At 27.9% G+C, this 24423-nt stretch overlaps 1 protein-coding gene across 2 annotated transcripts in view; it reads right to left on the bottom strand.

Moving 5' to 3' along the window:
* Positions 1-24423, bottom strand: part of Sec3 (exocyst complex component Sec3) — a 158777-nt gene that overhangs the window by 5782 nt on the left and 128572 nt on the right. The window contains exons 17-21 of one of the 2 annotated variants that reach the window (XM_076454434.1): positions 21588-21668; positions 20532-20658; positions 17539-17622; positions 10027-10180; positions 3439-3584 (exon numbers count right to left, since the gene is read on the bottom strand). In XM_076454434.1, coding sequence (XP_076310549.1) covers positions 3439-3584; positions 10027-10180; positions 17539-17622; positions 20532-20658; positions 21588-21668 — 592 coding nt within the window. The remainder of the gene's footprint in view (positions 1-3438; positions 3585-10026; positions 10181-17538; positions 17623-20531; positions 20659-21587; positions 21669-24423) is intronic. The other variant, XM_076454439.1, reaches the window with a different exon arrangement.

The following is a 24423-nucleotide window of genomic DNA, read 5'->3' as shown; positions in this document are numbered from 1 at the left end:
ATGACCTTTCACAGTTATGTTCAAACTTCAATTAAACAGCTTTATTATGAATTTATGCCAATTAATTGGCATCAAAGCATAGTTTATAATTCATATTTTAATTTCGTGCAAAGCTACACAATGGCTATCTGTGCTAGCCATCCCTAATTTAGCAATGTAGGTAGGCAGCTTATCATCACCATCCACTGTCAACTCTGAACGACTCTTTTATCAACAAATAATGGGATTTATTATCACATTATCATTCCCTCACAGCTGAAAAGACAAGAATATTTGGTGTGATGGGGATTTGAATCTGTGACCCTCAGGTTACGAATCAAGTGCCTTAACCACCTGGCCATACTGGACCTCATATTTTAATATTATATAAGTATCAATTTCTTAAATTCAAGGGCAAAAATATTTAAATAAAGTCTCAGTCTTCACTTCTCTTTATGGTATGACACTTTTTTGCTTTGAATTGCTATTTCAGATATGCTTTCCACCCCTATTTGACCTTCTGATTTTTAGTACAAATCATACACTAATAATATTGATATAGCTAAACCATAATCTAAATTTATAGTTTACGAACTTTTTGGTTTCCTAAGATATCAATCAGGAAGTTAAATCTACATGCCATGCTGTATTACCATCATATCCTGTCTTTCACAAATTTCAATAACTCTCTGTGACATTTATAACCAACAAAAGTAACATTTTAATTTATTAACTTTTTATAAGGCTATCATATTCTGATGACAGTTTTTAAATTAAGGTTACAGTTTCAGTTTTCTCTATTGCTGACTCAGCTCTTTCAGTAAATGGAATTAATTTTAAACCACTTAACATTAGTAAAAAGCCAGTTAAATTACAATTTTATATGACATTGTAATTTTTGAGGATTTTATTACTCTGTTTGCTAAATTTCATATTTGAATTAAGTAGAATTCAGTAAAGTGTTAACAACAACTCTGACAAGTATTAGGGTTAACTGATGTCAAGACTCCGAATGCAAAAAAAGGCTCACATGCAAGTACAAAAATTTTTCTTTTTGTGTATATTGTTATAAAAGTAATTACAATGTATAAATTAAAAGCTTAGTAGCTTAGGTAAGAAAACTTATCTAAAATGATAAAAAATTAAAATAATTTCTCTTCTAGGTATTCACTTAAGCTACTTGTGAAATATGTAATTTGATATTTCATATTACTTTGGTGTGTGCTTTAAGTGGGTGAGTTTTGCTTTATTATTATTCTAGCTCAGTAGTTAGTTCAAAAAGCAAATGTGAAACTATCAGAAGACTCAGGTTGTTTGGGATACATAATTGGAATGGTCTTCCAATTTGTAGTCATTCTAGTTAAAAAAAAACAAAAACTTTTCATTTCATTTCATATTTCTCAAGTTTTGCTACAGATGCTTTTGCTACAGTTAGTTTGAAGGTAGAGAAAATATGATATAAATTATAAAGCTTTACTATGAAATTTCTAATAATTGTTTACAAAGTTATAGAGATTATGTAAATGAAATATTGAAGTTTTTTTTTATTTTTAATATGAATATCACCTTGCATTCAGACTAGTTAGAAACTGACTTTATAAATTTTTAGTAAAAATACTTTATTAAAGAATTAAAAATTTGTGTATGAAATATTTTCATATTTACAAAAACAATGTTAAATTTTGTAAATATACAAGAAGTAAATTTGGAATTGTAGTAATAAACATTAATTCTCCAATATAGAGTCATTCCAATAGACCTACCACATACATGTAAAAATAACTGTATGGGGATTAACACTATACTGCAGGCTAGCTTTGTGTCTGATTTAAAAACAGACAATCTATATTTATGAAAAATTTATAGATTACTGACTGCTCATTTATCTTATGATTCTCAAACTTGTGTGAGATGGAAAATATAAAACCTTTAGCTTATGCATAAACATGTTTCTTCTAACATATTATCAAATAAAATCTATATTGGTTATCTATGCAGAAATAGTTAAAGCTAAAACTGATAACAGATTTATCAGTGTAAGAATATTTAGATTGTTGATGCACATTTGAAAATGTAAATAAGACATTCTTTATGCAATACTTTAAACTATAATATATAAGAGCACTATCCACTAACCTGGCTACAAAATTACTTAAACAGAAAAATGAAAAATTTCAAATTATGAATCAGTGCTATTTAATATTACATGTGGTGTCCATCAAGATACAACAATAGGCTTTACACAGTTTCTTTGTGAACTACTTAACACAACTATATGTTTGATTCATAATGAATATGTTCTTTTTTTGGAAACAATTAAAATAATAACATAGGGGTTTAATCAGAATGTTTTTAAATAAATTAGAATTAAATGTTATAAAATAATTATTTTGTTTAAATGATAGAAATTAGCTAAAATAATTAAATATCTAGTTATAACATTTTATTAACATTCAAATTGACATGAACATATTTTTTATATCAAATTATTTAGTTCAAAATATACTTTACATATACTTCTGATTTACGAAATATTTAATAAAAATTCTAACAGAGCCTAGTTTAAACTTGTTGGATGCAGAAATAATTTTGCACATACAACCGAAAGTCATACATTTTACAGTCAGCAAACAAAATAGCATCTGAAAAAAGAATTATAATACTGAAATAAACTTCTAGATATGATTATAAAACTAGATGAACATATTTTAAAATATTCCATATAGATCTCATGAAAAATAAACAAGGGATTCATATAAGAAGCAGGAAGTAACATAAACGAAAGAGTAATGGCTATTTTTGTACATCAACCTAGAAATTTAAAAAGGAAGACAGGAAATTTTCTCATAAACTTGACTATTTCTGCTTTTTTTTCAAATTACCATGTGAAAAAAAAACAAAGAAGATAAACAACATGATAACAAAACAAATAATAAAAGGTGTCCTAAAGGCATATTTGGCTATTGCAAGATTACTTTAATGTATAAAACATTGGCACAATGGAAAAGTAACGTTCACCATAATTCAGAATTTCTGAAGTTTATCTTAACAAAATGTCACAAGTTCTTAGTCAACAGTACAATTCTTATATACATGAAAAATAAGATGTGTTATTTAAGTTTTGTACAAAAGATATATCTGAAAAATACCAGAGACAATGTCATTCAGAACCTGAGAAGTTGGAGAGTACAGTGATGTTCATGTGAAGAATAAAAAATACTTTTGTCTGTCTTAAAGTTGAAATACAAGTTACTGAAATAGAATATTTTAATATGAAGCAAAAAAAAAGATCATGCACCTAATGCAATTTGATTTAGATTATTAAAATAGAACACCTTACATTATTTTACATAAAATGAAATTAATAATATACCTGTAACATTCTATATTACACATACTAAAAAAGACATACTGTTACAGTCACTTGTACTTAAAATATTTCACTTTACATATACTTACATTTAGCTTCTCTAATGGTCTTCCAAAATATTTTGTAACATAAGTCTGTAGAGCATCTTTATATTTCTGCTGTGCCTCTTTCCTCTCAGCTTCCAAACATACAATTTTCAGTTGGTATAATAGTGTGTATAAATGATGAAAATTTTCTACAAAAGCAACCCACAAATATCATAATACAACAGAAATATGTATAAATATCTTTTTTCTAAGATAATCCAGTAAAATGTTAAAAATTACCTTGCAAACTTGCAAGAATCATATCACAAAATTTTACTATATTTAACAGTAAAAATAAAGATTTTTGCAGTTAATTATTATACATTTGCCAAAAAAAGAAAAAAGGATTACATGAATAATAAGGGCATTTATTTAAACATTCTTAAAACAACTAAGCTACTAATGTTTATGAGCAAAAAATATTAACAAGTACAGTCTTGAAAGAAATATGAGAAAAACTAAATTAGGAATTTTTAGGTTACATTTTACATGATAAGTATTTTGTAAATACTATGCTGGTAAGTCTGGATAAATATGAATGAAAACAAATTCCTTTAAAAATATGTAGAAACTGGGAGTTTCAAAATTTTCAGTTTACTAGTTTGTAAACTTTGATCAAACAAAATGATAACATTTTCAGATCTCTAAAGGTCATTTTCCAGCTCTAGATTAGTCAATATGTTTATTAATATTAATTCATACTCATGAAGAATGAATGTTTCAATAAAATAAAAATTTATATGTGAAGTACATTTCTAGCATTAAACCTTATTTACTTACAATTATATAATTTTACTCATTTCACAAGTTTGTTCCATAAATCTTCAATCTTATAAGCTGTCATTTTATAAAATTTCCTTTGTCAGAAATACAATAAACTCTTCACTGCAGGTAGACAAGTTAACTTGTCCTGATGTTGTATGACCATTTCTGAAATGGGAAGGCCATTTTATCTCATCTGAGCAATTATTTCTTCTTTTATAGCTATTATATGTTGTTTAACAAATGTTTTGGTTATATGGCTATGTACTGGTAGTGTAATTTAGCAGTTTTTTAACCACTGAAATAATTGCATCAAACAGATGTTGCTAATACTGATAGTTTAGAAGGTGAAAATAGTCAAACTTAGGACCAGCATCAATTTCAGAATCTGATTATAACAACAAAATTGTCACTAGCTAATATTTCAGTGAAAATTGACAAAGCTGTGTGCTCACAATGTCTGTTTGATGCTATTATTTCAGTAGTAAAAAAACTGATAAATTACATCATCAGTACATAACCACATAACCAAAACATCCAGTAAACAACATAGTTATAAAGAAGAAATAATTGCTCAGATGAAACAAAAGAGCCTCTTCATTTCAGAAGTGGTCAAATGACATCAAGATGAGTTAACTCAACTTTCCCAGGAGAAACGCAACACACTCAATAAAATTTATATTTAGATAAGTTCTTTTAATATTTACTTTTAAACTAAGAAATTAACTCATATGCAATATTAAAGTTTGAGTTATAATATACAATTTGATTCCCAACTTATTGACATAAATTCCTACAATAGTAATTCAATAAAATTTTGAATGCAAGCCAATAAACATAATGACATGACCTTTGACCCATGACTCATCATGAAAGGTTTAATATAGTATTATTTAAAATTAGTTGGTTGTTCTGCTATGTGCAATCCTACCACTAGATTTGATAAAGTTTAGTTCTTTCTTTTTCATTATTATTGAGTGACACTTTATCTATTGGAGGGAAGGCTGTAACACTGTACGTTAAATAGACTGGTATATTGAATAATACGATTTGGAGAAAAAACAGCTTACAATCTTTATTTGATAAAGACTGTTTATTTTAACTTGCATTGTACACAGCTTCTATTTCATTCTAGCTCAAGTCAGTTTCAGAAAGATTTGGAACTACTCTGTGACGAATATCTTATTGAATCAATGTTATTCAGCAGATCTATCTTGTCATTCCAGATAAAATCAGTTTTACCTAATGATACCGTAGTGGTATTTATTATGTAGATAAGCTGTTTTATGAATATTATTAGTAGAAGGCAATTGTACATGAAAGCAATGAACAAACTTCTGAATAAAAGGTGTTTATCAAATAAATTTTTCACAGGTAGCAACAGTTGCCTATTCATACTGCAAATTAAGATCTTGTGAAGACTCATGTAGCTTAATGGTAGTTTCATCATACTGATAGTTTTCTCTCTCTTTTGCATAGATCTGTTTAATTTAGTGCCAGAAATAGAATCTTGGATTGTTCTTTCTTATTTTAAGCATTGCATTACACTCTTGTGCATGCCATTTATAGGATCTGTATATGGTAGATGATGAATTCTTCCTAATTCTTAGTTATAAATATCAGATTTCTGACTGACATAGTCTCTGCAGCACCAAAGACAAGTATATTTATATACAATCTTTGGTGATTAGGAATCTCCCCTTTATATGAAAAAACAACAACTTGCAAATTATGGAGAATCTCTGAAGATAACAAAGATTAAATCGCCAAAATACATTCAAAAGTAACATAAGTAGATCTTTTAAGATAAATGATCTGTCACCAGTACAGAATAATACCAATGGCATGGATTAGTTTGTCTACAATTGAAAGAATAATAGGGTTTGTTCCAAAATATTTTGAAAATTTTTGCTGATGAAAGGATGGCAATAATTGATAGATAAAACATTCTCACACGTTAAGGAGTTGGCCCTTTTATATAAATTGCAAAAGCAGTCCAATAACCTTACAAAGTATAATGATCAGTTTTAATATATCTGTCTTATTCACAAAGTTCCCAATACTACATATACCTTGACAACAACTTGATAGCTATGAAACTCTCAAGAAAACTTCCACCTGAATATCTTGACAATAACACCAGCAAAACAGCCTGTCTGATACCCAGGATTTGACTGAGGTATGTTGATGTGTGTATATATATATATTAATAAGATGGTCACAGACTACACATAAGGTTCATTAATTCACAAATCATTAAAACAGACAGTATCAAATGATACAATGTATAGTGGAAGTAGAAATAGATAACAAACTTTCATTCCTAGACATAATAATTATCATGATAGACAAATGATATAATAAAGGAGTTTAGAGGAAACCCTAATATAGATAAAAATCTCTACTACAAATCAAAGCACTTTAACAGTGTAAAATTTGAAAGTTGTCTAGTTTCCAGAATAAACAAGATTTGTATTAGAAAAGGTGTGAAAGGAAGGAAATAAATATATACACACACATATAGCCAACATTTGAAAAACCTTAATTTTGATGTCAGTGCTGTTTTCCTTCTCTTTCTATGATGCAGATGTGATTTCACTAGAAGATCTTCCTGAACTGGTTTACTTATTAAAATCTTAAACAGGGCCTGGCCGAGTGACCAGCCACTCATACTGTGAATCTGAAAGATCATGGTTCACACCCTTTTGTCACAAAAGTGTCACATTATAAGTATGACAGTCAAATACCACTATTTGATTTTAGTAACCCCCAAGTATCTTTCCTCGAGCCAAACAATTCAAAGTTAAGAATAATTAGCTCAGGTAGTTTTTATGTAACTTTGTACAAATTTTATGAACAAAGAAACAACATTAGTGTCTTTATATAGGCAAGACTGTGTGATATTTCATACCTAAAAAAGAAGGGAATATATATACACATTACTAAGGCAATGGATATCCTGAACACTTGATATAGAAGATACTATTAAAAATAAGCAAGAATAAACATTGTTATATGAATAGATACAAATAATACATAAACACCATAAAGCCAAAAGAGTATTCAGAAGCCACAACACAATTGCAAGTGATACATATAGAACCATTTAAAGATTCAATCAAGAGCAAAACATCATTGCCAACATGTGAACTCCAATATATTAAAGAAACAAATGACCAACGAAAGTTAAATTCAACAGCATAATAGGCATACAAGACTTTCTAATACCAATATATCTGCAACAAAGCAAAATAGTAACAAAATAGTGGTATGGGATATGAACCACACCAAGGAAAAAGAAAGTTAAAGAAAAGAGTGCTTTATATCCACCTATCTGACAACATATTCAATCAACCTAGTATACGCCTTCAAAACTCATCTCGAAATATAAATAGTTAGCACAGTAGTCTTTCTACCAAACACTAAGTATATATAGGATATCAATACTAATAGCCAAATAAAATATATCAAAATCAAAAGGAAGGACTGCATTAAAAACAGCTAATCCAAACCTTTGACTGATAATATTTTCTTACAAAAAAAACAAGCATAAACAAAAATAAAAACAACTGCACAAATTAAAAGGATCACCAGGGTATAGGCTATAATGTGGGATGTAATATCTATCTTAGGTTTTGGAGGTGATTGTGAGAGTAGGACACACATTGCAGTGGGGATACACTGTCTATCAGTCTTAACCTCTGTTAGCCAATCTTACATAAAGAAATTCACAAATAATAACAATAATTAAATAATAAAATATTCCAAAGAAATATAAAGTAAGAGAGTATGATGCAGGTTCTCAAACCCACAATGTTCTACATCTATATCACCCTTCACTGCCCGCAGACAGTTGTGGAAAGGTAAATGTTCTCCAAAAGAAGAACAAAAAAGTAATAATAATAGTAATAGTAGAGTACTACCACTTGTGGGTAAATACAATAAACCTACCTCTTGAAGTTATCATTACAGCCCCTGTTGTGGTGGTATGGCACTATTTAGTAGATCAGTAGAAAAATTATACTAGTATAAGTAGTTCCAACCAATTATCTAAACTAACTGGTACACTTCCAACCACTACCCATTAAGTCCACTGCAAGTACCAATTTTTAGATTAAACAAGTTTTTATATGTGATAAGGTGTTCATCCACATAAAAGTAGTGCTAAGTTGTTAAAATTATCTTATTAACAGCTAAAAATACTTAGAGACCTTCAATAAAATTTCCTTAATTTTTACTTCTTTATATTTATTTAATATGTTCTTATATTTATTACAGAATATTTGGATAATTGTATTTAAAGCTTCTTTGTTAAATCCATTTAATATTAAGTTTTGTATCAATATTTTAATGTTACTAATAAAATATTGTAATTTACTAAAAATTTTACAAAATCTGAATAATTGTAAAGTTATAACACTTATAACAGAAGAGTATGGTACACTATCATTAAAAAAGGGTATACCATATACTGCAAGAGCAAAATATTTTATTTTTTTCAGAAATATTTAGATTGATATCATTATCAAATATTTTTATTTCTAAATCTAAATAATGTGCATCAACATTGGAAATTAAAGTATTTTCAATTTCTAATTCTACTGGATATACAGTTTTAATAACATTATTTATCTTAGAATTATTTATACTAAAACAGGTGAATGGAGGTTAAGACCGATAGATGGTGTATCTACCCTGCAATGCGGGTCCTACTTCATCAGTCACCTCTGAAACCTAGGGTACATTTTATATCCACATTATAGTCTGTAACCTGGAGATCCTTTTAATTTGGGCAGGGTTTTTTAATTTTGTTTAGACTTGTTTTTATTATAAAATTATACACATACACATTATATAATATCAATAGTTAGGAAATCTCCTTAAGGTTTATTTTATAAACCTATCCTAGAATATATCAGCATATAATGCACATACACAACAAAAATTTATTTCTGCATAAAAAATTACATTTTTTCTTACTTTTGGTTCTTCTCATTTCAGGAAACTGTTACAAAACCTCAAGATAAAATAATTTTGGATAACTCTCATACTTAAGTACACTATTTAATGTAATTATCACCCAACCTTAAGAGTAGTTAATGGAACTAAATACTTTTCAAGTTTTCTGTTTAAATTATGGACAGAAATAAATGTAGAAAACATTTATTTCTTCTAAATGACATACCATTAATTTCATTCTACATTAACTTAATAGGTTATTAAATATCTTGTTCACAATATAAGTTTGGTTTTAATATGTAGAAAGGAAAAAACACCTTGGTGAATTTCTTCTAATAGTACAATATAAGCTAGCAATTCTGTTGCAAAAGCTGTTTGAACCTCATGAGATATTACGAAGCTTACAGCTAAAGAAACTGCTAAAGGCAAGGATACAAACTTCTCAATCAATGTATTCTAATTATTATGTTTTTTTTGTTTTTATTATTATTATTATTAATATTATTATTATTATAACAATGCACCCACCTAGTTAGACTGGTATATTAAATTAGCTAAACTACTTAATAGATTTAAACTGGCACTATACTATTAACTTTTAAATAATGACACAAGAGTCTGAAACTAAAAATAATAAGTTATCCAGCATCACTGCTAACAGGAGAACCACCACCATGCCATAGAAAACATAAAAATTAGTTGATACTTATTACTTAACACAAAACAACAAACCAATATAAAAATTTGCCTACAAATTAACAAATCACGACGTTCAGAAATACCCTGAAATTACTGTTTTAAAACTATGCAGTAATTATTTTATCTTAAAGATAAGAATAAAAGCAACTGTCAAATGAAACATGTTCTTACCCATCAAAACCACTTCTTGTGGAGTCTTTAAATGTTCAACAGCAATTCTATTGATTGCATCAAACATAGCATGAACTAATTTAGTGTACCATTTATCTAGGTCAGCATGCCGTTCAGAACCTTGAAATATCTTCTCTGCCTGGCATGAAAAGTTCTATACAAATATCAAAAGATTGATGAGTACAAAAATGTCACCTGTTATATAAATCACAAAAAATAGGACTAACCAAGTTACATGTATTTAAACCTATCTTACATCTGAAATATAAATAATTAATGTAATATAATAATTTTTAAGTTCTAATGAATTTATAAGCTCATTTTTGCTTTATGCTAAAATCTCAGATATACAAAATTAATGCCATCATATATATTAACTAATGATAAGAGTTGGGATGCATTGATATAACATATTCAACTATCTAGTAATAGCTATTCAATTGGGTTGGATAACAGTTAGATTAATAACATTATTACTTGAGTATTCAAATTCTGCATATAATGAATTCATACCAACAATATAGGATTTTGTTTTTAATTTTCATATTTTTACTGGATAAATACTGCTAGTATAGCATTCATTTCAGGATTCAATTTTTATGTGCCATTGGTTCGATATGCAGAAAATGTAGGACAAGACAGAAAGCACATACTTTAGTAATAACTACTGCTTAAAATATTCAAATTACATTATCATTTGTACCAATAAAAGTTGTTGTTAGCTGTCAACATTCAAGTTTAATTTACAATTAAAAATGTGCTATACTAATGAAATAAATTCTGCCATAGTTAACTCTCTCACTATGATTTTGATCGTAAGGACCAGCCTCATAACCATTTTACATTCTTTACTGTTTTCATACTATAATTTTTAAATGCATTTTTTTTCACAAATTTTGTAGATTATTAGTAAATATTGCTAAGATTTCAAACATAAAATATCAAACTCTTTCTATTAAGGTGTAAGATTTTTTGAAGTAATGATTTGCTTGTGCATTTTTTCGTTTAAGATTAAAAATACTTGTGTCAAGAAATTGTCAATTTTCACATGCAAAATCTTTATAACCTCTGGAAAAGAATTTATTTTATCTCTTATTTTTACTGTTGTAATGCTTTATGGGTTTGGTTGATTTGATCAAGCTCGCAACTACAATAAAAAATAGGAAACAGATATAAAATATACCTGTTTTGTTTTATGATGACTACAGATTATAAGATAAAACCACAAATGTTTAATATAAATAATATTATACATCAAAATATATTATTTTTAGTTCACAGATCTTTCAACCATGTCTGACTAACATTATAGAAGCTGTATTTGCATTCATATTACTGTATCCAATAGTATAAAACTGACTCTTAAAAGTGACCTGTCTTTTGTTTGTTCTAGTGGTCCAGTACTTTGTAAAATACAATCACATTTCAGTTATAGTACAATGTAAATAGTAATAACACACACACATGTAAACAAGTTTTAAATTTCTTAAAGAAAAATAAAACATTAAAAATTAACTATATATGAAAATATGAAAAGGAGTGTGCGTGTTTTCTTATAGCAAAGCCACATTGGGCTATCTGCTGAGGTCCCGAGGAGAACTGAACTCCTGATTTTAGTGTTTTTATATTTTGCTATTTTAATCATGTTCTTGCACTGTATATTGATGATAATAACTAATGTTAATGATATAGTAAAGAAAAGAATAAACAAAATATAAATATTTATTTTACAAATTTTACAAATGAAATGTGAAAACTAAAATGAAGAAAATTATGTTTAAACTTAAAATGGAAATTACCTTGAATGCAAATAACTACTACAGATAACTAACACCTTTATTATAAAAACATAATTTAAATGACATCATTCTTTTTTATACAAAATACTTATAAACTTTAACATGGTTTTGTGAGGCATGTTCAGAGTTACTGTATGTTTTTTTTATACATATTCTTCCACAGCTGAAGCAAAGCAAGCTGTGTCAGCCCATGTTGAAAGGATTAAGTAGTTCAGTAACTCAAAAAAGTGCATGAAAAAAAGCAACTCTGAACATGTGCTATTTCAAAGAAAACAAATGAGCTTGTTATCATGCACTAGTACTTGTGAGGATTGACATACACGGTAGTTGTGTTTCTCTCCTATTGTTGGATGGCTACAGTATTCTGAGAATTATATTGTATGTTGTAGTAATACACATCAACACATGTAGGAGTGTGAAACTGTTCAAGGCTCATGGCATGAGCAAAAAACTCCATGTCAGTTAAATATGAGGTAATAGCTTTTATTTGTGTAGAGAGGCACATAACACTTTAGAAAAATCATGCTTCTTTGTAATGATTTGGATGGCTTTTTGTTAATCCTGGCTTTCATTTGATAGCTATACCCATACCACTGTACAACTATATGACTGCTTACAAAAATACTAGCTGGCAGGGATTAATTTTATCTGATAACTTGTAATTCAACAAGTAATGGATATCAAGGTCAGACATATGTGCATTTCTCGACTAAAGGAATTATGTAACAACATTTCTGAAAAACAATATTTGTAAAGCAAAACTGTTAATGTAGAATTAAAGGACAGAACTTCTTAAAGAAAAAAGCTTTCAATGTTTCCCAATGAAGAAAAATCTTTAAAGCAAAGCATTTAAGTAGAAATGGATTTTGAAACCATATCTTAAATAAATTGGAAGCATAACTCTCAAAAGCTGTGTGAAAGCCAAGGTTATAAAAGGAAACCCTCTGAGCCAAAATGTCATTTTCATGCAGGTTATCTGTAGCCTTTCTCACTTCAAAAAGTTATGAAATCATGGGAAAGCATAGAAGTTTTTACATAATATTACTAATGAGTCTAAAATCAAGGATGTGTAGATGGTTCCCAAACTTTATCACATCATCAAGTCAATGTTAGAGAGTGGTCAAAAATCAAAACATGAATATCATGACTCTTTTTTTTTTTTTTTATACAGAGTTACATTCACGATTTAATTAGACTACACTATTATCAACATATGTAAAAAAACTTAGTCTCAAGATGTAGCTTAAAACTCCAATTTTTATACTGTCCGAGTTTTAATTTCAACAGAAAATATTTAAATTCTCAATCTGCACCCCTTACAGTCACATACTTGGTGGCACTGTGACTTCTCATTTAAATATGTTCTCTTCCTTAAAAGGGCTACAAAATTGGTCAACCAATTAGAAACATTTGCTTTAGATATTGAAAAGCAAATTTTTATTTTCTTGTTTTACTTAGGTGTAATCATATTTGTTCAACCCACATTGACACACTCCTCTCATATCCTCTGTTTTTAAGGAATGTCTATAATTGTCTTTGACATTGGTATTGGACAGTTTTATTACCAACAGAAATATCTACACTACTTATCTTTATTATTTTAGAGATAAAAACTAATAATTTGCCATGATAACTGCATTTGGGCTAAAGCCGTTTCTACAAACAACAACGAAATTAATGTATTTATTGGTTGGTTAGAAAGCCAGGAAAATTACATTTGTTGTGGAAACATCTACTCTAGCATAATAGTTTTTGTTTTAAAAACGGTGTATATAAAGCTACATGAATTATATATGTACAATCACCATAATGATACACCTGATTTCAAACAGCATCAAGACTGAAGTAAGTTTTATATTTTCTTAATTTGTAAGCATATTCATTTATTACATGTTTTATAACAAATGTAATTATTTAAAAAAATTGGAAACTTACAAGGTTTAATATGAAAATATAATTGAAAAAATAAATATTTTCCTCAAGGAATATAAAAAGCAGGTCACTTTCATCATTTGAAATAAATAATTGTAACTTTATATTACAATCTGCAGTTACTGTAGGAAAAAAGATGTATTTTTTATTTTATTTCATATTTTCCAAATTTTGCTACAGATGATTTCACTATAATTAATGTTAGTGTAGAGAAAATAAATTAACAAGATTTACTTAGAAACCTCAAATATACAGAATTATAAAAACTAAAGTGAAAAGTATTTTTATTCTTAATGTGAAAACCACCTTTCATTCCAACTAAGTAAAAGCTTTGTAAATTTAGAGACAAATCTTTAATAAAAACATTTCATTAAAAAATCAAATTTTTTGTGTACAAATGACTTTTACTGTACTGTACTGTACAAAGAGCATACCAACTTTTGTGCAGACACACTAAGAACATTCAGAATTATAATATATAGTATCAAGGTTACATTTTGACTACAAGATCATTTGAAATGATCAGGCTTAAATAGAGAGTTAATTAGAAAGATGTTCAAAGTAAGTGAAATCAAAACAATCTCATTCAACAATATACTTGGCCAAGTTCCCTGATAAAGTTTCAGTGGAATTTTTTGCTTTTATGTACTTGAATATAATGTTTGCATATAATGTAATATCTGACGAAATTTATCAAGACAGGATAAAGACCAATATATCATCCTTTGTGATAAGTTTATACAACATAAATTACAGTACTGAGTAACAGTGTGTACTTACAATTATCAGATGTGATGATGAAAAAAGATGTTTCATGGGTAGCCTAAGACTAGAACATTGTACTTATAAACTGCAATTAACACCAGTATTATACAAGTGTTTTTATCTTGTTTTCTTCTGTAGTCAACTAATATTGAATAACGGTTATTAATATCTCATCTAATTTTATACTAACTGCTGCTACTGTATCACAAGCAGTCATAGCTGGTTTACTTTGACACGATTTACCTCTATAATGGCCATTTATACTGCAGGAGATATGGCCTGGCATGGCCAGGTGGGTTAAAGTGTTCAACTCGTCATCTGAGGGTTGGAGGTTCGAATCCCCATTGCACCAAACATGCTTTCCCTTTCAGCCATGGGGGCATTATAATGTGATGGTCAATCCCACTATTTGTTGGTAAAAGAGTAGCCCAAGAGTTGGCAGTGGGTGGTGATGACTAGGTGCCTTCCCTCTAGTTTATACTGCTAAATTAGGGACAGTTAGTGCTGATAGCCCTTGTATAGCTTTGTACAAATTTCAATAAACAAACAAACTGCAGGATATATATATATTAACTCTGGCTTACTTTTAATAAAACTAATATTGATAGAATTATATATGATACATACATGAATATATGGAAAACAATCAAAGTATATACCAATGTTATTCATTTTTGGTTTACTTTTAAAATGATCATTAAGAATGAATACAAAAGTCATTTATACATGGTTCACTTTCAAAATGATCGATGATTCTGAACAGTAACTTTTCAAACTCAGTTTACTTTTAAAATTATCAATAATTCTTAACAACAGTTGTTCATACCTGGTCTACTTTTTGTTGTCCATTAATAATGAATAACAGTTATTGAAATCTTTATATTTAGCACTACTACTACATATTTAAACATTAACAGCTTGACTTCTTATTCTGAACAATAATAATCAGTATTAAAATGGTCATTAATACTGAACAGCATTTATTCACACCTAATTTACTTGTGTATTGGCAACAAATTCAACAACAAAATAAGCTTCTATGTGAAAAACTGTTTGAGCAGCAGTTCACCGAACACTCTCATATACAAATTACTGTAATAAAAATTCAACAATTGCAAATTTTAAATATTTCCATTTAACCAGTATGTGTTAATTACTACATGAGATAATGTTTACATAAAATTCATGTATTAAAAAAGAATTGCATAAACAAAATAAAATAATCACTTTTTAAAAGTGAAGTGTATTACATGATTAGAAGAAAAACTCTTTAAACTGATTGTATTCTTTAATGGTACATAGCACATCTTTATAACCACTTTTTTGCTTTTAATTCACATTTTTGACAGTTGAATGTGGAAAATTTTCTTCAGCATCATTATAACTTGTATGTCACATCATGTTTGATTACACTATGTAACAAAATTTTTACTTTTTCTTGTGTTATTTCCCAATTGCTTATGCCTAAAGTAAATGGAAAATACCTATTTTTCTCTTCAAACTTTGCTTCTGTGACCTAGGTAGTGAAATTTTCAAATTTACCCATTTTCCCAAACATTCCATGTAGATTCAGTGCTGAGTAGCTGATAGAAAATTTTCTTGAATTTACAATTAAGAACCTTTTAAAATTCTCTAGAACTTTCCATATTAATATATATACAGGGGCTCACCACTTTAGTTTAGTTCTAGCTGTCAAAGTGAACACATAGACCTATCTGATTTTATCAGAGATGGCATCAAGAAGCAGCAAACATTCTCTAGATGCATTCTGCTATATATATGACCAGTTTATCAGGACAAGGGTAAAAAAGTACTCTGTGACAGCATCTGCTGAAATGTGTGAAGCCTACAAGGTATATTTTGGCATACTTGTTGGGGATCAAGACAAACCCTGGGCACTTCATTTTACCTGTGAGCACTGCAAAAAATCTTTAGAAGGTAAGACAGAGAATTTTTGCTTGCTTGAATAGTAAGATTTTATATGATACAAATTTTATATCTTTTAAAATTTAAATCTTATTTCTTTAAATTTCCAAGAGTAAATAAAAAATATCATATATAAAATATTTTGCATGAACCTCTTACACATTAGTTGCAGATGAAATAAATTTATTTTTCATAATGACAATTTTATTTTGCTCTTTTGCAGGATGGTACAGAGGTAAAAATACAGCCATGAGGAATACAACAGCATTAAGACCTTGCTAGAAGCCTTGAAGTATGATGAGTAAGGTTGGAAGGATATGTGAAAGTGATTTACATTACAGTCGCAAATCTCGAAAAACTACTCACTTCTAAACATTTTTGTATAACTTTTTTACAAATACATGTAAATCTTGATTCATATGTTGCTTTATTCAGACTTAATGTAAATAAAAATGTGCAAATTTTTACATAGAAAGTAGCTTAATTTCTTAATTTCATTATCCAGGTCACAAAAGCAAAGTTTGAAGGGAATAATGGCAATTTTCTGTACTTTCACAACATCAGCAATCAAGATATAACACATACTATCCAGGAACAAAATTTGTGTTACATAGTGGTATATATATATAATTTAATTAACTTATCATACCAAAATCTAAATACATGTTCACAAACTTTTATTGCAGGCTTTGTCTTTTCAGGTCACACAATTTACCACATGTACTTGTTATCAAAGTGTATATAAACTCTTAGAAATTTTCAATAAATACATCTATATATATATATATATATATATGAAAACAAATATAGCATTTAGCTGTACACTTCAGTCTGCCAACAGAGACAATATTATAAACATTTAAGTATATACTCAAAACTTTAGAATCAAAATACTGCCTTTATTATACTGTTTGAAATTAGTAAAAAATCTAATTACATATAAAAATGTTATTAACTTAACAATGGATCAGATGGTGGGAATGTTTCGGTAAGTTTTGCTTTCAAATAATAATTAAAAAAAAGTTTACATTTTTGCTCAAATTAAACAATTCCTTATATTTCGTTTTCCTGGTAGTAATATTTTACATACCTGGAAATTTGTAATAAATGGCAGAATTCCACATTTGGATTTTTTAGACACTTTGGCTTCTTCTATGGACTTCATCTGGGATTGCTGTTGATAGATATTTTTGAAACTTCTCAGAAAAAATAAATATTTGTGTAAAACATAATTTCATTATTGCCAAAAGTTCCTAATTATGTATTTCACAATTCATATCCCACGATGATTCCATTTAACGTTTGAGAATATTAAATCACAAATAATTATTCACTGATTAGCTATAATAATTTCAATGCAACTAACTTTTAATATTGTATGTGTACCTTCACAACATCTGGCACAATTTCAGTACATTACAACTCTATTATAAACAAAAATAAAATTTTTTGATGAAGTATATTTTCTCAAAAACTGTCTGTGAATAAATTGAGCCTTTTTCTTTTCAAATCCAAATACAAGGTGATTGTCATGTTAAGATTAAAATATTTTTCATCATCTCAACTTTCATTTGTATAATCTATAAAACCTCCTAAATACATTTCAAATGTTTTTTTTTCAGTAAAACTTTATATTTTATCTGTTATTTTCTATATCCTAACTCTATACAAGGTTTGTCAATTTGAACCTCATAACCACTAAAAAGAACTCAAAATAAATCTATATTAGCCTTATTTTCTATTTAGAAACACTTTCAATTGTAACATGAATCTACATTTGTTTAAGTAGCTCATAATAGTATACATCTATTTAGGCTTATATTTAATTGTTTTATTGCCCTTTGAGTCATAACTACTATTCATGCCATTATAAATTATAAATCATTTGTTCAGTTCATCTTACACTATTAAATTACACTATCCATAAGCTGTTCTGAATTGCTCATGTAGATCCAGAGGAAGAAAAGTGCAAGATACTTATCTCAATGCATAGCACCTACCATGAAGTAAGGGAGAAGAAGTGTGATGATTTAGGGGGTGTTTTTATGCTGAGGCAACAAGAGATATTTGCACAATAGATGAAATAATGGACCAGCACAAGTACCATTAGATATTGATCTGTCATGGTATACCCAGTGGTTTGCATATTATTGGTAAAAGATTTTATTACAAAGAAGATAGTGACACCAAACATTCATTCAGCATATGCAAAAATTACTTAGTTAAGAAAAAAAGTTGCTGGAATCATTCAAATGATGCAATGGTACACAGTCTAATTAAGCTGATCTGGCATTTCAAAGATAAAAACAACACAAATCAAAAGTTACTTCCATAGAAACTTTATACGAGTGTATTAGAGACATTTGGAGTAAAATGACAAATTACACTTTGATTAAATATGTAACAATGCCTGAAAAACTATCTGCAGTTATTAAAGCAAAAAAAAGACATACAAAATATTAACTGTTTGCTGAATTCAGACACTTCCACTGAGTTTCTCTTGTACTAAACATGAAGAATAATGAAATTTTGATGTTTTGCTTGTGATTTACCTTCCATTATTCTTTGAAAAGAGCCTGAAATCTAATTTTAGACCTTGTCTTGATGCTTTTGCAGAGTACTATATATACATATAAAACCATAAAACACTCAACATATGATGAATTAAAAACAAGCTCCAACAAATTTTATCCACTATGTAACTAAATTATTAGTATTTACCTTTATAATGAATGGTGGTTATTCACATCTGACTTACTTCTGTACTGATCATTAATACTTAACAACAGTTATTTATATCTGATTTACTTTTATCCTGAAAATTAACAATTAAGAACAGTTATTCATACCTAGTTTGCTTTTGTCCAGACCATTAAAACTTAACAACAGTTATTCATATCTGGTTTACTTTTATCCTGATCGCTAATATTTAACAACAGTTATTCATACCTGGTTTATTTTATCCAAACCATTAACACTCAAGAAGTTATTCTTACCTGATTTACTTTTATTCTTCTCACTAATATTTAACAAGTATTCATATCTGGTTTAATTTTAGTTTTGCTATCAATATTCAACAAGTAGTATTCACATATGCTTTATTTTCATACTGATCACCAACACTTAACAACAGCTATTCATACCTTATTTATTTTCATCATCTCAACCACTAGTAGTAAACCGTCAGTTATTCATGCCTGATTTATATTTATCCTGACCATTAATATTTCACGACTGTTACTTACACCTGTTTTACTTTTAATCTCATTACCAACATTAAACAACAAGTATTCATACATATTTTATTACTATACTTACCACTTGAACTTAACAACAGTTATTTGTAATTGGTTTATAATATTATTATATTATACATTAGTTTTCAACAACAGTTAAATAAGGTGTTTGCTTTGTTGTTGGAGTTCTATACGTCTCTCCTTGATAATTGTATTTCTTGACATTGGCCTATTATATTTATATTCCAAGGGAATGACAGGATTTTCAAAATTTATCTTGAAAGACAGTAACTATTTCTATATATATAAACATGTCAGAGAGTTAAAAAAAATAGTATCAGTAAGATTTCTAGTACATTTCATTTGAATATTTACCATTACTAGGATATCAAGTCCAGAATTTGCATTGCATGACATACATACTACAAAGTTACCCTAGGACTAAAATGGTTGATAAAAACATGCAACATTCAAGAATACTTATAAATCCAAAACCATAATTCCATACCCTGTTTATATACATTGTCAAGTAATAAATCAATGTGTATTTACAATGTTATAATTAAGTATATCATTCTGAAAATTATAACATTACAAAAAATTGTGAGGATGGTTGACAGTTAACCAAACATCTAGGTTTTTATATCATTCAGACTATACTACACATATTATGTAATTTAAAAGTTGTGAAATATAAAGTTTCTGAGAAAGGGATAATTATTCTGTACTACAACTTTAAAATATGATACATATATCAACTATCTCAAACAACATTTTATTCAATATCCACACTGAAAGTCAACTTTATATCATATTTACATTATATACAATTTCCACTAGTATTTACCATAAATTTATCGAAGTTCCGTTTAGCTTGCACAAGAGCATTTCCAAATGTTTTGCTCAAAAATGAACCAGCATCCTGAGCTGACATAACATGTTGGCTCAGTCTCACCAGCAAATACATGGAATAACTGGATGAAAAAAATTAATAAAAATATTTTGAAAATTACATACATTTTAAACTTAATAAATGTATAAAATAAGTGTGAAAAATTTAAAATCACCAAAAAAACTACTCATAAAATAACAAAATTTAAATACCATACACTACTATAAGCTGCTTGCATTATAAGATATTAGTCAACTGTTACTGTCATCTGTAATGAAACTTTGTACAGAATTACTCAACAACTAGATAACGTGTGCCTTGTTTACTATAATGTTTATGTCCAAACAATACTTTTGTCATTCATTCAATATCATATTTATAAAAATACTTACTACACTCTATCTCAAACCTAACAACTATTTGTCTTTGGTCTTTTAGGACTGACTAATAAAGAATTGGTTGGTTGGTTGATTTAGTGTTTTATGGCACAAAGCAGCTAGGCTATCTGTGCCAAAATGTCTGGTAAAAGGTAAAAATAAAGTAAATGTAGTAAAATTCATAAAAGAAAATGAAGGTAAAACAAAACAGTATTTAAAAACATAAATAGCATAAAACCAATATTGACATCCAGTCTATGATGTTAGGAGAGAAACTACAGTAAAAGAAGTTGTAAAGGACTTTCTGTAGCATAATGGTAATTATCATAACCTGCCAGGAAGACTAACAGGTAAATACAAGAAATATCGTCAGTCACCTATACTTAAAAACAAAGTGAGACAAGTTAAAGTTTAATAGATTTCAGACAGATAGAACTGTCTTTGATTTTAAAAAAGACTTTTGATGACTAAAAAGCATTTTGACAAAAATAAATAGCTTTTAACGCCTTCACGTGAAATAGATTTTTCAAAATTTAAAATAAAATACAAACCCTGCAAGAAACACTTTTTACATTTTGTATCTTATATAATGTTGGGTATTTTTCTGTACTTCTGAAAAAAATACATTACTTACAAACCATCAACTTTATCATAGTAAGAAATGAAGTTGATAAGTTCTGGTTCAAGAACAGCAAACAATTCACCCATCATCCTTCTAAAAAATAATAAAAAATAAACTAACAAAAGTATAACAAATAATTTATTCATCAGAATCCTACAAAAAATACTGAGATAGCTTCAAAAATAAAAAGTGGGTAAAAAGTTTCTATAGAATGAAATACTTAACTTTTAGAAAGTATTACAAAGAATACAAATTTCATTATTATGTACACAATTTTATTAATGTTCAATGTACAACAAAATACAAGTACACTAAGAAATTTACCTATAATTACTTGACACACTAAAACAGAAAAGCATAACTACAGACAGAATAAACAATTCACACATAAATACCTTCTCCAGTAAATAATAAAGTTTCATTAGCTGATACCACATTACAAAATTCAACATTAATTTTTTGTCATCCAAAAAAATTCTAGTTACTCCAGCTACATGTACAAGCAATTTAACATTTTGTCAAAGAATATCTTTTGCTGATAAATATTTTAGGTCTTACTAGATGTAAATACATTATAAACTGTTAGTCATGCTTTTTCACAGAAACATATCTACATACACATTTCAAAATTTACTAGTAATTATCCTCCACATCACAATATAATTAGAGGAATAAACTATTATAAAATTACACATTTCATCCACTGCCATTCTGTTTCAGAGAAAAATATTAAAGTTTAATAAATTAAAATTGCATTCACTTGTTAGCCACTTTAGAGCTGAAAACAAAGTTTCAGTCTCACTGTATACAGTTTTTCTGGTGTAGTGCAGTGTGAAGCCAACTGGGCATGTGACAAGGAAACTAATGCTTAAAATAACACTGCACAACAAAGTTTTTGCTTCTTGAACACTGTTGGGTGTTTTTTTTATAGATTTTTGGCTGCTGATCACGGAAGTCACATTCAAATGTGCCCATCACGTGCTGTTTCATCGAAATCTTCAGTTTCACCACGACATTGCTACAATGAAATAACAACATCAGACAGATTCCAGTTGCCTGAATAAACGCAATTAAATATGATATTGCTGGTAAAAAGTTAACTGTCTATTTCTCAGAGTTCCTACTTGATGAAACAAAACCAAAACTATATTTGTGCATACCCACCAGGTACATCTCACAATCAGCAAAAACTTTTCAAAAAATTGTTGTGCAGTGTAATAGCTACAGGTTTGGAATGAAGTATGAATTATTTCATGTTTCATTAGTAACTTAATTTTTTTTTAAAAATTAGATCACTGTCAAAAAGTTGCTATTCAGAACAGATTTATGTCTAACATGTTGGGGAAACTACATTAAACATTTCAGCAACAATTTATCATCCTTAGCACAAAAGTATCCATATTTAATATATTATTTAAATGTTACACTACTGTAATCATTATTTTTTATGAAATGTATAATAAAATATTCACAACTCATTCTCTTTGACAGAAATGTATTCATATTTCAGTAGCTAAAAACATGTTAATAATTTTAGTAATCATTCACATTCACAGAAAAAAAATCATATCTTAAAAAGTAAATCAACATTTTGACAATCATTCTCCTGTGCAGAAAAATTTTAAATCTATCAAATTATGTGTTAAATATTTCATCAATAATTTTCCTACATAGTAAAATATCAAAGTTCAATAAACCATGAGCTTGTTATTAGATAATTCTTATTAAAACTATCAAGACTTAATAAAGCATAACAACATTAAAAACTTCACCAGTCCTTCAACTCCACAACTCCATAGAATGTTACTCAAAGTCAATAAAGTACGAGTAGAAAAAATAGTTCACCAACAATTTACCTTCCACAAAAACAAAGTAAAGTAAAAAATTAAATATCTGATCCACAATTCTCTTTCAAAGGAAAGATATTAAACATTTCATCTATTATTGTTCTCCACAGGAATATATCCAAGATTATTAGAATAGTAAAAAATTAAATATTTCATCCATCATTTTCCTTCATAGAAGTATATCCAAGCTCAACAGTACACAAAACAACTTAAATATTTCATAAATAATTCTCCTGCATAGGAATATATCCAAGATCAATAACCAAAAAAAATTAAATATCTGATTAAGTTCTAATAATATTAAAACTGACTGAAAAAAAACTTTGTTTCAGATAAATAAAAATATTTTCATCTGGAGTATAAATATTCTAGTTCACTAATCATTCTCCTTCTCAAAACTATAATGAACTTTCATAGTTGTTAAAATCTTAATATTGAATATCCTGCAATGTTTTAGTGAAAATGGCTTATATGTAAACATAAAAGTTACTAGACATACTTTGATCTTCTACATAAGTAGCCCATTTTCTGTACAATACAATAAATAATTTAAACCTTAATCTACTCCCCATAAAAGTTATCATTTTATAGCCTGGGTGGATGAACATAGCCTATCCTGCAAGTATGAGTTATTTTAACACCAGCCTTTCTAAACTATGCAACTGAAAAAAGTATAACTTTAGTAAATTGCTTTTTCCACTAAGAAAAATAAAAGTATAGTCTTTTTTTTTTTTCCAAAAAAATCAATGACACAAACAACAGTTTTGACCACGTAAACTCACTGTTAATTATTAACTCTCTCACCAAAGATATAATTTAGTGTGTTATATTCAAAATTTTATTAAACTAATTTTTATTTATGTTACATTAATTAGTATAATATAAAATCTTATCTAATAAGCCATATTTTAATAGATTATAAATTTTAAATTCTTAATTCTACATAGCAATATTAAAAAAACCTGAACTTCCCCTAGTGTTACTAAGTAACATTTTCTCTA

Source organism: Tachypleus tridentatus, chromosome 1 (assembly GCF_004210375.1).
Source record: "Tachypleus tridentatus isolate NWPU-2018 chromosome 1, ASM421037v1, whole genome shotgun sequence".
NCBI classification, from domain to species: domain Eukaryota; kingdom Metazoa; phylum Arthropoda; class Merostomata; order Xiphosura; family Limulidae; genus Tachypleus; species Tachypleus tridentatus.
The sequence above is the reverse complement of the archived record's forward strand: the minus strand, read 5'-3'. Positions and strand labels throughout refer to the sequence as shown.